This window comes from Silurus aristotelis (assembly GCF_946808225.1).
Source record: "Silurus aristotelis genome assembly, chromosome: 9".
Lineage (NCBI taxonomy): Eukaryota > Metazoa > Chordata > Actinopteri > Siluriformes > Siluridae > Silurus > Silurus aristotelis.
Genome location: NC_139582.1, coordinates 14,223,256 through 14,240,755, shown reverse-complemented (window position 1 = coordinate 14,240,755; position 17,500 = coordinate 14,223,256). Strand labels below are relative to the sequence as shown.

Genomic DNA, 17,500 nt, shown 5'->3' with positions numbered 1-17,500 from the left:
GACTCATCTTCTATGCTCTAACTGAGGGAAGGAGGTTGTTCCCCAAAATCTCGCAATACATGGCCCTGGTCATCCTCTCCTTAATACAGTGCAGTCGCCCTGACCCATGTGCAGAAAAACACCCCCAAAGCATGATGCTACCACCCCCATGCTTTACAGTAGGGATGGTGTTCTTGGGATGGTACTCATCATTCTTCTTCCTCCAAACACGTTTAGTGGAATTATGACTCAAAAGTTCTATTTTGGTCTCATCTGACCACATGACTTTCTCCCATGACTCCTCTGGATCATCCAAATGGTCATTGGCAAACTTAAGACGTGCCTGGACATGTGCTGGTTTAAGCAGGGGAACCTTCTGTGCCATGCATGATTTCAGACCATGACGTCTTAGTGTATTACTAACAGTAACCTTGGAAACGGTGGTCCCAGCTCTTTTCAGGTCATTGACCAGCTCCTCCCGTGTAGTTCTGGGCTGATTTCTCACTTTCCTTAGGATCATTGAGACAACACGAGGTGAGATCTTGCATGGAGCCCCAGTCCGAGGGAGATTGACAGTCATGTTTAGCTTCTTCCATTTTCTAATGATTGCTCCAACAGTGGATCTTTTTTCACCAAGCTGCTTGGCAATTTCCCCGTAGCCCTTTCCAGCCTTGTGGAGGTGTACAATTTTGTCTTGGGTGTCTTTGGACAGCTCTTTGGTCTTGGCCATGTTAGTTGTTGGATTCTTACTGATTGTATGGGGTGGACAGGTGTCTTTATGCAGCTAACGACCTCAAACAGGTGCATCTAATTTAGCATAATAAATGTAGTGGAGGTGGACATTTTAAAGGCAGACTAACAGGTCTTTGAGGGTCGGAATTCTAGCTGATAGACAGGTGTTCAAATACTTATTTGCAGCTGTATCATACAAATAAATAGTTTAAAAATCATATATTGTGATTTCTGGATTTTTTTTTTTTTTAGATTATGTCTCTCACAGTGGACATGTACCTACGATGACAATTTCAGACCCCTCCATGATTTCTAAGTGGGAGAACTTGCAAAATAGCAGGGTGTTCAAATACTTATTTTCCTCACTGTATATATATATATCTACACACACAAACACACACACACACACACACACTGTGTGTGTGTGTGTGTGTGTGTGTGTTTGTGTGTGTAGATATATATATCTCGCCCTCGGTTACCTCGACAACCCCATTAAGTCGACGTTTTTGAAGTGGAACCGCCAAATTCTCGCTTTTTCTAAGCATTTTTTTATCGGTTATGTCGACTTTTTTTATGTCGCCGAACCCTGATATCTCGAGCACAAGGGGGGGAAAATTTGCCATTTAACGTCGGTTATCTCGGTGCAGCCGCAGAAGAACTCTTGGAAATGGCGGAAAAATCAAGTCTTACAGATGCTACAGGTGTTGTATTGTATACTGGTGAATCTCACTGTATGTATTTTTATAGCATGCCTTCATCAAACAAATCGCGGCAACGCTGTTGTGTAAAAAAAAAAACCTTCAAAAACACGTGCATGCACATTCTCATTTATTAACGCACATCATGTATATAAAGAAATTTCAAACACGTTAATATACTGCCGCCATTTTGATTTTCGTTTATCTCGATCATCGGTTACATCGATGCTTTTTAGCACCCCCCTAGGACATCGACATAACCGGGTTCCACTGTATGTGTGTGTGTGTGTATATATATATATATATATATATATATATATATATATATATATATATATATATATATATATATATATATATATACACACACACACACATATATATATCTTGCTCAATTTATAAACTTTACTTGAGACATGTCTTGAGTGGATTATTATTGGATTTCAGTTTTGCGAAAGGATTCCAATGGGATGGAATGTTGAGGCATGTTTCTATTTTGATTCTATCTCTATTTTGATCCAGTCTAACTCAACATCATTTAAATGTCTTTTTCCTTCCCATAGAAAATATTTTTAATAATTTTATCATATCTCTTGAAGATAGTCATGTTCATGTAGATAGGGGATGTTCACAGGTATCATCATGGATATATAATTGAAGTGTGGAGCAACAACCATTTTAACCAGGTTCACCTTGCCCTACAGAGATAGCTTCAGTTGTTCCCATTTTCCCAGATTGTTTTTAATCTTTGATAACACTGGGTCATAATTCAACACCATTATGTCATCCAAATTCTATGTTATCTTCTCTGAGTTATCCAACATATTTCATACCTTATGGAATCCATTTAAAGCCAAATTGAGTCACTATATAGGAATGACATATGAAAGTTCTAGACACTGGCATAGACTCAGATTTCTCCCAATTAATCTTGTATCCTGACGCATTAAAATATAACTGAATAATTCTCATCAATTGAGGTAAAATCTTTAAAGGGTCATAAGATAACAATAAAATATCATCTGCAAATAGCATTAACTTCTGTTCCATCTCCTCCGCCACCCCCTTACTCCTATAATGTTTGGGTCTGCCCTAATCATAACGGCCAAAGTCTCTAAAACTGTTGTGAATAATAATGGGGACAGTGGGGATCCCCAGTGAGTGCCCCTTGAAATTTTAAAGAAATGAAGCCATGCCATTTGTCTTTACTAACATTCTAGGATCTTTATATAAGAAACTAACCCATGACCTGAAAATATGACCAAACCCATAATCTGACATGACTGTGATTAAAAAGCCCCACTCCACCCTGTAAAAAGCCTGTTCAAGGCTATAGCTGCAATCTAAGTGTTCTCTGACGAATTTAGCCTTCTCACATTATTACCAATCTATCAGTGCTTTCAATGTTCCATTTAAAGAAAGAGGTCAGATCATCAGCCAGCAATGTGCCAAAACTCTCCTCCAGTAATAATGCAGTATGTAGATGCCAAATTCCCTTTCTACCAGCTTCTGTGTTTAGAACTATATCCAATATCACGGTTGCATCATCTGATAATTCTATTGCTCTTACTTTACAATCTATGACTTGAACAATATTAGAGTTTGAAAGCAAGAAAAAAATCAATTCTAGAGGCGGATATATGGCATTGAGAATTAATTGTATTCTCTTTATGCTGGATTTAACAGGTGCCATATATATGTCAATCTAATTTCCTCTGTTAGCATATTAAGGGCAGCCCTATCCCTTGGTATAGAAGATCCTTTATATTTGCTCTTATTCGAAACCCCATCCACAATCTGGCCAAAATTATTTGCCACTCTTTTTTCCCAAAGAATCTTGTTTTTCTTATTAATAAAACCTCTTATTTGTCTTTTTTAATGTTAACAGAAACTAAAGATGATGCTAGAAGGACTATATGCATAGAAACTCTTGTTAATAAAGTTAAAATTATATTATGTAATATATATTCCCCCCAATATGGCGCATCCAGGTTTTATAAATAAGATAAACAAGATTCTATTCATTACCTCACTTTGTTTGCTCGTACCATGTCCCACCCAGTCTCACTTAAATTTCAGTAATTCGTTATCTGTTAAATTACTTTCTTGCACAAAAGCATCTTCTTGCTTATGTTTGAGATTAGACAGGACCTTTTTTCTTTTAATTGGGTTTCCACATCCGTTAACATTCAATGTTATGAACCTAATGTGACTACCAATTTACAATATAGATGAAATGCACATAATCATGCATGTAATCCAATACGTTAAGTGTCTGCTCCTACAGAGGAGTGACCCATTAAACCGTGATGTACATTTTTTGAAAGTTGCGCAAACAGCGGTTAAACATTTTAGAAACAAAAACCATGATGAACTTCTCTGCATCTGCACTCGATGTAAACACTCTATGTCCTTGCCATGTGAAATAGATGAGTGAAGCCAAATATGCCAGTTTAAACTTAGCATTAACGCTTCTCAGCATCCTCCGAGACACAGTGAATTCCTTCCTTTTTCTGGCCAGCTCTCTGGACATGTCGTGGAAGAAGGAAATCCTACATCCCTTCCTTTCAATCATTCCTTTTTCTTTGGCCCCTTGTAGTACTTTCTCCCTGGCTGACGAGCACAGAAACCTAATCAAATCTATTCTCGGTGTTCGGTCTATATTGGGCCTGGAAGTGGTAGCATGATGCGCCCTCTCAATCTCAAACTCTCGCTCCGGATCAATGTCCAGTTCCTCCGATATAATTTTATATATGCACTTGATCATTTTACCTGCCTCCAGCCCCTGTTTGGGACCGATCATCCTCACATTCTTGCGGCAAGTCCTGTTTTCTAAACCCTCAATTTAATTCCACGTAGATTCCAAGTGTTTATCATGGCGTTCCACATCACCGATGAGCTCTGTGTTTATGTCTTCCATGTTGGAGATGAAGCCCTCTGCTGGATTGCCTTCACTTTGGCCACTACTTGTTAATTTGACTTATTTCGGATATAAAGCTTTCCATCTTTGTTTTACTTCAACATGGATGTTAGTTCTAATAAAAGTGTGGAGCGAATATGCTCGAATAAATTTAAAATATTGTTTGGCCTATGGAGCCTAAACAGCTACGCTGCCATCTTCCTCTGTGGTTCCACGTGACTTCATGCTATGGATTCTTTAGTCATTTCATGCATCTGCGAAACAAATTAAACAAATCAAATTGCAATAATAATAAAAAATTATTGTATTCGCTACATGTGTGCTATATGTCTGTAATGATCAATTTCGGTAGGAGTGCGTTTACACCTCTAATATGTATATATACTATAGAAATGAATGCAGCTTGTATAGCAATATAGATTTACTGTCCTTTGAAAATTACTCAATATAAAACCATTATTGTCTAAATAAATAGCAACAAAATTAAGTACACCCTAAGTGATAACAGCTGTATGTCAGTTAACCATACAAATTTGTTTATCTTGTATTGGAGCAGTTAAAATTTGGTGCTTTGAGTACAATTCTCTCATATTGACTACTGGATTTTCAACATGGCATCTCATGGCAAAGAACTCTCTTAGGATTTAAAAATTATAATTGTTGCTCTGCACAAAGATGGCGGAGGCTATAAGAAGTTTGGTAACACCCTGAAACTGAGTTAAAGTACAGTGGTGAGGGTCATACGGAGGCTTTCCAAGACGGGTTCCACTCATGCCCAGGAGGATTAAGGCAGTGCTTAAGATAACAATGGTGCTCACACAAAATATTGACATTTTGTTCACAGTTTTGACAGGTTTACTAAAGGTGTATTCACTTTTGTTGTTTGCTATTTAGACAATAATGGCTGTATGTCGAGTTATTTTCAGAGGACAGACAATCTATACTGCTATACAGGCCTTATATTGACTACTTTAAAATATATCTAGGTTTAATATTTAGTGTACTTTCCCTTGAGAACATGGTTGTTGAAATGTAAGGGATGTACTCATTATTATGAATATTTGTATACATCAACAGTTTACATTTTTAAAACAATTTTTAATAAAATGCCTGCTTTGTTAATAATATATAATATAATATTTTATATAAAAAAAAATAGAATAAAATAAAATACAATACACTTTTTATTATATTGAGAATTTAATTGGAACAAATGAAATTGATTTAATAAAAGGAAAAATTATTTTAGTCTACATTTGTAATACCCAATTTGGGTAATACCAGTGGCTGGAGGTGCATTTGGTACCTAGACATTTAGTGGGTACTTACCCGACTTAATTGACCTCTTAATACCACCACTATCACGTCGCAATTATAGAAACCATCAACACTACAAAAATGCAATATAGCAACACGTGAAATTACAGAGAGAGAAGTATTGGTAACAAGCCAGTGGTAATGCTCATAGGCTTTGGTCTGGAAGTGGTGAACGAACCCTTTCCGGGCTGAGACAAGCTAGCTAGTTTCAGGCCGACCTCTCCTCATGATGTCTAGCTTTTCTTGAAAATTTATTTTTAAGTATGTCTGAGATTAAATAAGTTTCTTTTCCTCTGTCAGCCAGTGTGAGTGTAAAAACTCTGATGTATTAATGTGTGCAGATCGCTACACACGTGTTTTGCGAGGCGAACTTTGCTGTAACAGTTTTGCTCTGACCAAACAATCAGAGGACAGAAAAATGCTGACGCTATCCTGTGAGGCGAATTTGAAATCTGATTGGTTAAAGAAATTTTGCTAATATAATCTAAGGTACATCGGCCAGCACTACTGATTCTGAAGGCCCTGGGCAGATTAGCTTGACATAGCAGCATCGATTTTCACACGTACTGGAAGCAGTGCAGTCAAGAGAAACGCTACGAAATGATGAGAAAAAACTGTTGGGAATAAATTAATACAATTTCATGAAACAAATATTAGATTTTGGGTTGTAAGTATAGGTCAGTGCTTCTGATAGTGTTTAGGCCAACAGAGAAGGCCTTGCTGGCCCTGATGGCCCACCACTGGGTAATACAGGCGTTTATATAAGTGTGTGTTTCACATTTCAAATTTAAGGATCTACTTGATTGTTCTACTTATTTTAGCATACTTTAACAAATGTCTTCTATCCTTCCATCCTTCATGCATTCACTCCCTTGATATGTGAAGCTGGACATAAGCTAATGAATCGATAGCCCCAGCTAAAAAAGATTGTTCATTTTTTTAACTTTTTATCACTGCAAGTTGTATCCTGCATATAAATGTTTGTGACAAATAAAAAAACTTGAATTAATAGCTTACTCCGTACTGGAACTAATAATTGTTTTGGGCATGCATGCAAACGCTAAAGAATCAATAGCGCTATTTGTATGTATGCATAAAATAATTCTTATTATAAACACACTCACCGGCCACTTTATTAGGTACACCTTACTAGTTACGGGTTGGACCCCCTTTTGCCTTCAGAACTGCCTTAATCCTTTGTGGCATAGATTCAACAAGGTACTGGAAACATTCCTCAGAGATTTTGGTCCCTATTGACATGACGCAGTTGCTGCAGATTTGTCTGCTGCACATCCATGATGCGAATCTCAAGTTCCACCACATCCCAAAAGTGCTCTATTGGATTGAGATCTGGTGACTGTGGAGGCCATTTGAGTAGAGTGAACTCATTGTCATGTTCAAGAAACCTGTCTGAGATGATTCCTGCTTTATAACATGGTGCGTTATCCTGCTGGAAGTAGCCATCAGAAGATGGGTACACTGTGGTGATAAAGGAATGGGCCTGGTAAGCAACAATACTCAGGTAGGCTGTGGCGTTGACACGATGCTCAATTGGTACTAATGGGCCCACAGAAATATCCCCCACACCATTACACCACCACCACCAGCCTGAACCGTTGATACAAGGCAGGATGGATCCATGCTTTAATGCTTTAATCAGACCAGGCAACGTTTTTCCAATCTTCTGTTGTCCAATTTTGGTGAGCCTGTGTGAATTGTAGCCTCAGTTTCCTGTTCTTAGCTGTCAGGAGTGGCACCCGGTGTGGTCTTCTGCTGCTGTAGCCCATCCGCCTCAAGGTTTGACATGTTGTGCGTTCAGAGATGCTCTTCTGCATACCTCGGTTGTAACGAGTGGTTATTTGAGTTACTGTTGCCTTTCTATCAGCTCGAACCAGTCTGGCCATTCTCCTCTGACCTCTGGCATCAACAAGGCATTTGCGCCCACAGAACTGCCGCTCACTGGATATTTTCTCTTTTTCGGACCATTCTCTGTAAACCCTAGACATGTTTGTGTGTGAAAATCCCAGTAGATCAGCAGTTTCTGAAATACTCAGACCAGCCCGTCTGGCACCAACAACCATGCCACATTCAAAGTCACTTAAATCACCTTTTTTCCCCCATTCTGACGCTCGGTTTGAACTGCAGCAGATCGTCTTGACCATGTCTACATGCCTAAATGCATTGAGTTGCTGCCATGTGATTGGCTGATTAGAAATTTGCATTAACGAGCAGTTGGACAGGTGTACCTAATTAAGTGGCTGGTGAGTGTGTGTGTATGTATATGTGTGTATATATATATATATATATATATATATATATATATATATATATATATATATATATATATATATATATATATATAATTTTGATAATTGATTAATCAGACAATTATTTTTTCCAATGAATCAGTTAAAATATACATTACTAATTAGATGTTTTGCTTATTAAAGGGTATAAGGGTATTTATGTATAAAAATCCACATATTGAGTTTAACTATCATATTATTAAAAACATATCACCATCAAGAAAGCCACATATTGAGTTTAACTATCTTTAATTTAGACAATTTTAGACAACTTATAATGGCTGATTGTTGTGGAATGCATGGGGGATTTGTCCTTTGAACAAATTCACTCATGCTGGGTTGTTTCTATCTGTAAAAACAAGCATTACAGTATGCAAGGTGAAGCAATTTGTCATCAAACAACATTTGTATTGTATTTTGCAGATGGCAAGTTGACAACCATGCTTAAAATAATCAATATAAAATATATTACAACATTGTTTTGACAATTTTTGTTTAAAAATGAATATAAATTATAAATTAAATATACAAACCTTAAAAAACAAGCATTTGCATGGCAGTAAATTACATTCGAAAACAGATAAATTAACTGTCTAGACAAATTATATGAAAAGGCTTGATTAAAAGAAAGGAAAAATATGCATTGGTGTACAAATCATTACACAATTGCACTTCATTAAACTACACCATTTTCATTAAACTACACACCGTGCTGATGAGTTTACAGGTAAAATATTTTTTTTTTTGCATGCCCATGCATCACTGTGGTACTTCCATATCACACAAGCTTCGCTTTGCATAACTTCCTGGTACAGTTTTCTGTGTTGTGTTTAATATAAAATGCTCAGATGCATTGGGAACATGGGAGAACTTGGGACGCACACTTGTTAATGCTGCCGGTTGACACTGTACTCTGCCATTTTCAAGCATCTGTGTTATCTTGCCATCACGCTAAACCGAAACTTGAACAGCCCAACCAGTCAATAACGGCATTCATTGATAACAAATTAGTTATTATCGATAATTATTTTTTATAATTTTTATTATCAATTATTTAATTGATAAGTTGTTGCAGCTCTAATATACACACACACACACACACACACACACATACAAATACATATACTGATACATATACATGTGTGATTGTGTCTGTGCAGATTTTCGGCTTTGTGGTGATGTTGGTGTACGGTGTGAACACGGGTGTGTGTGTGAGACAGTGGCGTTTAGGTGACCAGCGGCCTGTACAGACCAGCGAATACACACGCGCCAGGACAGCCTCACGCAGTGAAGTGGAGACACGACCTGAATAAAAAACACAATGTATCATCTATCTCACACACACATCTATACACACATAAATACACACACCTGAGCTGATCTCATTTGATGTAATTTAATGTTGATTATGAAGTTACACTTCTTACACACTTTTACACACTACACAAACTATACACAATATAGTTTACATATGACACACAATAACTTTCACACTACACAGATTAGACACTAAACAAATGTCCTTTTCAGTCTATACACGTTACACAATACAAACTACACACTGCATTTTACAAACATTATAGTGTTCACAGAGTTGATATGGAGATTATATCAGGACCGAATATAACAAACTTAAACACATATATATATATTTGGGCCTGGGAAAATTCTGTGATAAACCAGGGGTGCGAGATTCGAACCGATTACTGTGTATGTATGTATGTATATATATATATATATATATATATATATATATATATATATATATATATATATATATATATATATGAATCCTGATCGTTTGTGCTAGTTTCTATTGTTTTAGGTAGCTCTTGGCTTTTGTGTAAGTAGCTAGTGTTTACATCACCAGCATTTGCATATACTTATGATTACCTGCTAATTGCTATAATGTGGAATCATTTCTGAATCTGTGCTGTTAATGGCTGGTTGTTAGTGTTGAGGCTTGTTACTCACACTTGGGTTATTGGCTCACATTTGTTCTGGTCACTTGCATTAGTCAGTAGTCATGAACTTCTTGATCATTCAAATCAAAATAATTTGGGCTACTTGTGTGAATGTATATGCTAGTTTCTTGTTTTTTTTTTCTTCTAATTTGTAGTATTTGTTGCAGTTTTATGTTAGTCATTAGCATTTCAGGTAGTTGCTAAACAAAGTTTTACATTTGGGCTAGTGTTTGGAATAGTTTCCAAATTTCTGCTTGCAAGGGCTAATTACTAGTGTTTATGCTAGCTAAACTCATTTACACTAATTTTTAGCTAGTTTTTTGTATTGTCACTAGCATTAATGAGGATGAGTAAGAATCTCTGTGTGTAGTTAGCATTTGAGTAATAGCTAACTCCAAACAAATTTTTTGTGTTTGGGCTAGCTAATAGCATTTGCTAATTTGTTACTAGCATCTGGGTGTATTTCCTTATTATAAAGAATACAATTATTAAAAAATAAGTAATTATGTAAGTAAGTAATTGTGATGTTAATAAAACATGAATTAACAAATTAACATTAATTTAAATAATTTAATAAGCAACTGGAGCAGATTTCTTTTTAATTCTCAGATTAAGACCAGACTCTGTAAAAGTTATTTAACTGTAATGTGTTATTTTATTTTTTTAAATGTTATTTTGGTACTAATTTTATCATTTACATTTGTGTGTGTCTGTGTGTGTGTGTGTCTGTGTGTGTGTGTGTGTGTGTGTGTGTGTGTGTGTGTGTGTGTGTGTGTGTGTGAGAGAGAAATGGTAATGAATTTAAGATTTCATTGTATTTATACTTTTGATTCTGTTTATGGTAATGTTAGTGTTGCAGTGTTTCATTTACATTGTACACTACTTGGCAATCTTCTGTCCACTTGCAGGCAGTTTTATAGAGTTTAAAGCAATAAGATTTACTTTAAATGCATTATCTGACTGATCTCCCACATCTACACCTCAGTGCTAATTCATGATAGAAAATGTATTTAGGAAAAGTTAAAGAGGAATATTTTACTAAACAGAGTGGAAGAGACTAAAACTATTTACCAGCATTTTATCTAATTTAATATATTGGAATAAACTACAAATGTTCAGGTACTCTAACATGAAAGTTAACTACAGTGTGTTGTTTAATGTGTGATTTGGGATGAACCCCTAAATTCAGCACAACTCCATAATAATAATAAATTAAATATTTTAAGGAACACTGTGTGAGTTTTTCGAAGGACAATCAAACTTTTCTAATGAAAGTTTTATTTCTCAACAGCAGCACTATGTGTGTGTGTGTGTGTGTGTGTGTGTGTTGTGCTTTATACTCTGTAATGAAACCCTCCTCTACTCTGAGGCATTATTATAATAATACCTTAATATCTGATTGTAATTATATGGTTGATTATTTATCCTGTTTTATATTCTATGTCTGAAATCTGAGGTTTAATAATCTGACACTGTGATGATTTAAACAGGAGCAGAGCCGCTCTCAGATCTGTATTTATGTATTCATGAAACTGTCTGATGTGTTACAAAAACACATTTTGCAAAATTCTCTGTTCATTTGTGAAACAAATAAATTTAATTTAAATTTGAAATTAAACAAAGATGTCTTTTATGTTTTACTTCAAAATCAGTTATTTGTCTTCAAACCAATGAAGTGTTTCTGTATTTCTTTTTTTAATTATTTTATTAAACAAAACAAAACACAACATTAAGAATTTACTCAAATAAATTGAAGCTAATTGTGAAATAATAATAATAACAAGTGTGACAGAGCATTACAGAGCATTACAGAGGCGTGAATGGTGACAGTATATATGAGTAAATGTAACAAGTATTTGAAATGAAGCTGAAATCTCTGAAGCCCTCTAGTGGCTGGCTGCAGTACAGTTTAAACCTCACTTCTTCCCATGTCAGTGAATAGGGCACAAGCCACAAAAACTCCCATTTATAAGTTATGTTTTGTCTTATTACAAGATATCATGTTAGGGTGATTCTGATTTTACCTTGCATAGATTGCCTTAAGACAAATGCACATTTGGTTATAAAGGGTGTGGTTGCTGAGGTGATTGACTGTTTTGGACAGTCATGCTTCATGATCACACATACACACCCCTGAAGTATAAAGCTATGTCCAGTTCTGCTGTAAACTGTTACAACTAACAAACCATAAGAGAAGAAATCTTTTAGTTTTTTTCTGCCATGTTCCTTATTCTGATGTTCAAGCGGTATCTCATTGTACTGATGTTTTAAATCCAATCCAAAGTGAGTAAATTGTCATTTACACTTCAATTATTTTGCCAATGCCAACTAGTTTGAAATAGTATTACTTAAAGCATTACTTCAAAAATGTATATAAAATAAATGTAAGTCAAAATGCCAACATGAGTTCCTTGTTTGTAACTCACATATATCAGTCATGTTCACTCAAATATACAGTCAATGCAAATACATAAAATACACTCACACGTGCACATACGTGAGTAAACAGAGGACAGACGAATGTAACCAGACACCCTTCTGTCGGCTTAAACGTTTACACTTCACATCAATTCAGTTACAATTCATATTTTTGGTGCAGCAAAACAATACAAAAACACAGTGGAAATAAATCAGTGGTTATTTTAGAAGAAATTCCTCACACATCACACACACACACACACACACACACACACACACACTAATTGCTTTGAATGGCTTCTGATTTTAACATGTACAAAAGAAGCCTTTGGTGAATAAAATGTTTTAAGTTCAATTAGCATTGTTATTCAGTCTGTTGCTTGAACAGAGTTCTGTGTAAAAATGTTAGCGGAAAGAGAACAGTTATAAAATAAATGGATCTTTAGAACACTAAAATAACATCCATCTGACGTACAAAGATCATTAGCTTACAGTCCGCTTTGATCCGTTGGTCACTGCAAGACAAGTATCACATGAAATTGATTTACTCTCAGCACATAAAGTCCCTTTAATGACTGTTTAGGACATTAGGGGTAGGGCTTTGGCAATGTCACAAAATCTGTGTAAACAGTCCAATATGCAAATTATTTCAGAATAATGGTAGTGTTGGGTAATTGTAAAAATGTGATACAATTATTTATGCTAATATATCACACAATGCAAGTTAGATCTTTTATATGCTTATTCATACATACTCAAGCCTCATCTACTACTTTGTGTATTTTCAATTAGTAATCCTGAGCCTGAATGTAAACTTGCACAGTTTGCTTTATTTCCCTTTAGGCACTGGAGCGGTCTCCTCTCCTTCACATCCCAATCACAGCTTCATTCTGAGTCAGAGTCTGCGTCAGCGTCTGAGGGACAAGGCAGAGAGGAAACAACTTGTCTAAAGTATAATGGACAAACTAGAGGCATAATAGTAACAGAGAACTTTAATTACCTTCTTTGCTCTGAGGTTCCTCATTAGAGCCGCCACGCTTCAGGAAGTCAGCAAGCTCGTTAAAGATGAAGTAAAAATCCAACGCAAACACAATGGTGGCAACAAACCCGAACACCTGCACCAATCACAATCCAGTGTAAATATATTGAATACAGTTTGCACTACTTTGCAATGTTTATCCCCCCCCCTTCCCCCCCATGAGCAATATTCACTATTCACTCCCACTGAGTAGATTTTATGATGAATATTTTCTAAAACTATTTAATCATTAAATAATGCTTTGGTATTTTTGAAACACAACCCTGGGTGTGAAGATGTTGTGCGTGTATACAGTATTGTTCAAAATAATAGCTGTACAATGTGACTAACCAGAATAATCCAGATTTTTGGTATATTTTTTATTGCTACATGGCAAACAAGTTAACAGTTGGTGCAGTAGATTCTCAGAAAACAAACAAGACCCAGCATTTATGATATGCACGCTCGTAAGGCTGTGCAATTGGGCAATTAGTTGAAAGGGGTGTGTTCAAAAAAATAGCAGTGTATGCCGTTGACTGTACAAACTCAAAACTATTTTGTACAAACATTTTTGTTTCTAGGATTTAGCAATCCTGTCAATCACTAAACTAATATTTACTTGTATGACCACAATTTTTTAAAACTGCTTCACATCTGTGTGGCATGGAGTCAACCAACTTGTGGCACCTCTCAGCTGTTATTCCACTCCATAATTCTTTAACAACATTCCACAATTAATTTACATTTCTTGGTTGTGCTTCAGAAACAGCATTTTTGATATCACCCCACAAGTTCTCGATTGGATTAAGGTCCGGGGATTAGGCTGGCCACTCCATAACATTAATTTTGTTGGTTTGGAACCAAGACTTTGCTCGTTTACTAGTGTGTTTGGGGTCATTGTCTTGTTGAAACAACCATTTCAAGGGCATGTCCTCTTCAGCATAAGGCAACATGACCTCTTCAAATATTTTGACATATGCAAACTGATTCATGATACCTGGTATGCGATAAATAGGCCCAACACCATAGTAGGAGAAACATGCCCATATCATGATGCTTGCACCACCATGCTTCACTGTCTTCACTGTGTACTGTGGCTTGAATTCAGAGTTTGGGGGTCGTCTTACAAACTGTCTGTGGCCCTTGGACCCAAAAAGAACTATTTTACTCTCATCAGTCCACAAAATGTTCCTCCATTTCTCTTTAGGCCAGTTGATGTGTTCTTTGGCAAATTGTAACCTCTTCTGCACATGCCTTTTTTTTAACAGAGGGACTTTGCGGGGGATTCTTGAAAATAGATTAGCTTCACACAGACGTCTTCTAACTGTCACAGTACTTACAGGTAACTCCAGACTGTCTTTGATCATCCTGGAGCTGATCATTGGCTGAGCCTTTGCCATTCTGGTTATTCTTCGATCCATTTTGATGGTTGTCTTCCATTTTCTTCCACGTCTCTCTGGTTTTGCTCTCCATTTTAAGGCATTGGAGATCATTTTAGCTGAACAGCCTATAATTTTTTGCACCTCTTTATAGGTTTTCCCCTCTCCAATCAACTTTTTAATCAAACTACTCTGTTCTTGAACGACCCATTTTCCTCAGGCTTTCAAATGCATGTTCAACAAGTGCTGGCTTCATCCTTAAATAGGGGCCACCTGATACACACCTGTTTTTTCACAAAATTGATGACCTCAGTGATTGAATGCCACACTGCTATTTTTTTCAACACACCCCTTTCAGCTAATTGCCCAATTGCACAGCCTTACGAGCGTGCATATCATGAATGCTGGGTCTTGTTTGTTTTCTGAGAATCTACTGCACCTTCTGGTAACTTGTTTGCCATGTAGCAATAAAAAATATACTAAAAACCTGGATTATTCTGGTTAGTCACATTGTACTGCTATTATTTTGAACAATACTGTACATGTGTGTGAGTGTTTTTCTTACTCCTGCAGCTTTTGATGCTCCATCTGCATATTTTGCTACGGCCATGATGGAGATGATGAAGAAAACGATAGAAGCAGTGATACAGCGTAAAAAGTCCTGTAAGAAAAAAGAGATTACATTTGATTTAGTTGATTGACAAATTTTTATGCTTTTATTGAGTTTTATAATAATTTATAATTTTTTTATTTCATTTTCCAATTATGCTTTAACACAATTTAGCTTGGTAATTTAATCAAACATTTAGTAATATCCATATATAAAGAAATAATTTTGACAGAAATAATTTAATTTTTTTTTACATTTTTTATATTGTTAAGGTTATGAAACTTTGTACCTACATATTGCTATTAATTAAAAAAAACTAATATTTGATAACAGAGGTTCATATTCACATATGCCTGGAAGAGTAATTATTGGATTAATGGTTTTATTTGTTCTATTTTTAATAACAAAATAAAAAATCTAAATGTTCACTGTATAATCAAACAAGGAATAAAATAATAAATGGGAAAAATGTGATTTTATGTTTATAAAATAATTAAAATACTATAAAAACTGTACATAAATTTAAACAATAAAATAATAATGGAATAGATTGAGTGTCTGTGTGTGAGTGTATTTTTGTGTGAGTGTATACAAATTTGTGAGTGTGTGTATGTGTGAGTGTGTGTCTGTCTATGTGTCTCTCACCATCAGCGGCCAGTGGAAGCCTGTAAATCTTTGGTTAAATTTGATGGCATGAGCAAATAGGATGAGCAGAGAGGAAATGAAGGCGAGAAGTGGAGCAGTGACATACGCTGTTGCTGCCGAAGCACAAAAAATCACAAAACTGATGAAGGATGAAATCTGGAAGAAAGAAAATCAGAAACAATTATTAATAAGTTTGTTACCTCGCTGTGTTCACCTGTTGCATGTCTAGTTCGTGTTAAGTTTTTTTTTTTGTGTACCCTCATTGTGGCATCTTTAATTGTATCATTTCTGTGCTTTGTGTTTTCTAGTTTCTGTTCGGTTCGAGTCATCAAATGCTTTTACACTAAAGAATTATTCAGTTTTGTTCTGCGTGTCTGTCCTCCACCTTTTATTTCTCAATAGGATCCCTTGATTGCTATTAATAAAGAACACCATGAATTTCTGCTTTTTGTTCCTGCCTTTAACCATGCATTACTGTTTGCTACTTTTTTATTGTTGATCATTTTCTCTCTAATTTCTTTATTGTAAAAAAAAAAAAAAAAAGAAAACAGTGAGAGAAATCTAAATCCCATTAGCTCAGAAAAATAATCGCACACTTTAATTGATTGTAAACTTAAAATTCTTGTCAAAGTCATTATTTATTATTCTTAAGTTTTGCTTTAGATATCTTCAACCCTGGCAGTAACCCAGCCATTTGGGTTGCACAAGCCAGTGCACTCTTAGTGCTGGTCCCAAGCCTGGATAAATTGGAAAGGTTGCATTAGGAAGGTCATCCAGCATTTATCAAATTCATACAGGATTGGTTTAGTAAGTGTGTAGTAGAGGTTAGGAGAGTTTCTGATAGGGTGATGAACGTGAAGCTGGAAGTAGAAGGGATGATGATAAATGTCATCAGTGCCTATGCTCCACAAGTGGGTTGTAAGATGGAGGAAAAGGAAAAATCCTGGAGTGAGTTAGATGAAGTGGTAGCTGGTGTACCTAGAAATGAACGACTGGCGATTGGGGCAGATTTCAATGGACATGAAGGTGAAGGGAACAGAGGTGATGAGGAGGTGATGGGTAGGTATGTTCTTAAGGAGAGGAATGTAGAATTGCAAATAGTGGTAGATTTTGCTAAAAGGAAGAATATGGTAGTGGTAAATACTTATTTTAAGAAGAAGGAGGATCATAGGGTGATGTATAAGAGTGGAGGAAGGTGCACACAGGTGGACTATGTTCTATGTAGGAGATACAGCCTGAAGGAGATTGGAGACTGTAAGGTGTTGGTAGGGGACAGTGTGGCTAGACAGCATCAGATGCCAGTCTGTAGGATGGTTTTGTAGGTGAAGAAGAAGAGGAGGAGAGTGAAGACTGAAAGAAGAATAAGATGGTGGGAACTGAAGGAGGAAGACTGTAGTGTGAGATTCAGGTAAGAGGGGCTCGGTGGTGGTGAGGAGGTGCTGGATGATTGGGCAACTACTGCAGAAGTAATAAGGGAGACAGCTAGGAAGGTACTTGGTGTAACAGCTGGAAAT

General features: G+C 36.1%; 2 protein-coding genes across 4 annotated transcripts in view; one reads left to right on the top strand and one right to left on the bottom strand.

Annotated features, from left to right (window-relative positions):
• cmtm4 (CKLF-like MARVEL transmembrane domain containing 4) overlaps positions 1-11,522 on the top strand; it is a 30,444-nt gene extending 18,922 nt beyond the window's left edge. For all 3 annotated transcript variants that reach the window (XM_083550977.1, XM_083550978.1, XM_083550976.1), the window contains one exon: positions 9,113-11,522. In XM_083550977.1, coding sequence (XP_083407103.1) covers positions 9,113-9,265 — 153 coding nt within the window. In that variant the 3' untranslated portion in view covers positions 9,266-11,522. The remainder of the gene's footprint in view (positions 1-9,112) is intronic.
• Positions 11,523-11,594: 72 nt separating this feature from the next.
• The window catches only part of LOC310731367 (CKLF-like MARVEL transmembrane domain-containing protein 3), a 14,878-nt gene continuing 8,972 nt past the window's right edge, over positions 11,595-17,500 (bottom strand). Inside the window, exons 4-7 of the mRNA XM_083550966.1 lie at positions 15,987-16,142; positions 15,297-15,392; positions 13,335-13,449; positions 11,595-13,248 (exon numbers count right to left, since the gene is read on the bottom strand). Coding sequence (XP_083407092.1) covers positions 13,220-13,248; positions 13,335-13,449; positions 15,297-15,392; positions 15,987-16,142 — 396 coding nt within the window. The 3' untranslated portion in view covers positions 11,595-13,219. The remainder of the gene's footprint in view (positions 13,249-13,334; positions 13,450-15,296; positions 15,393-15,986; positions 16,143-17,500) is intronic.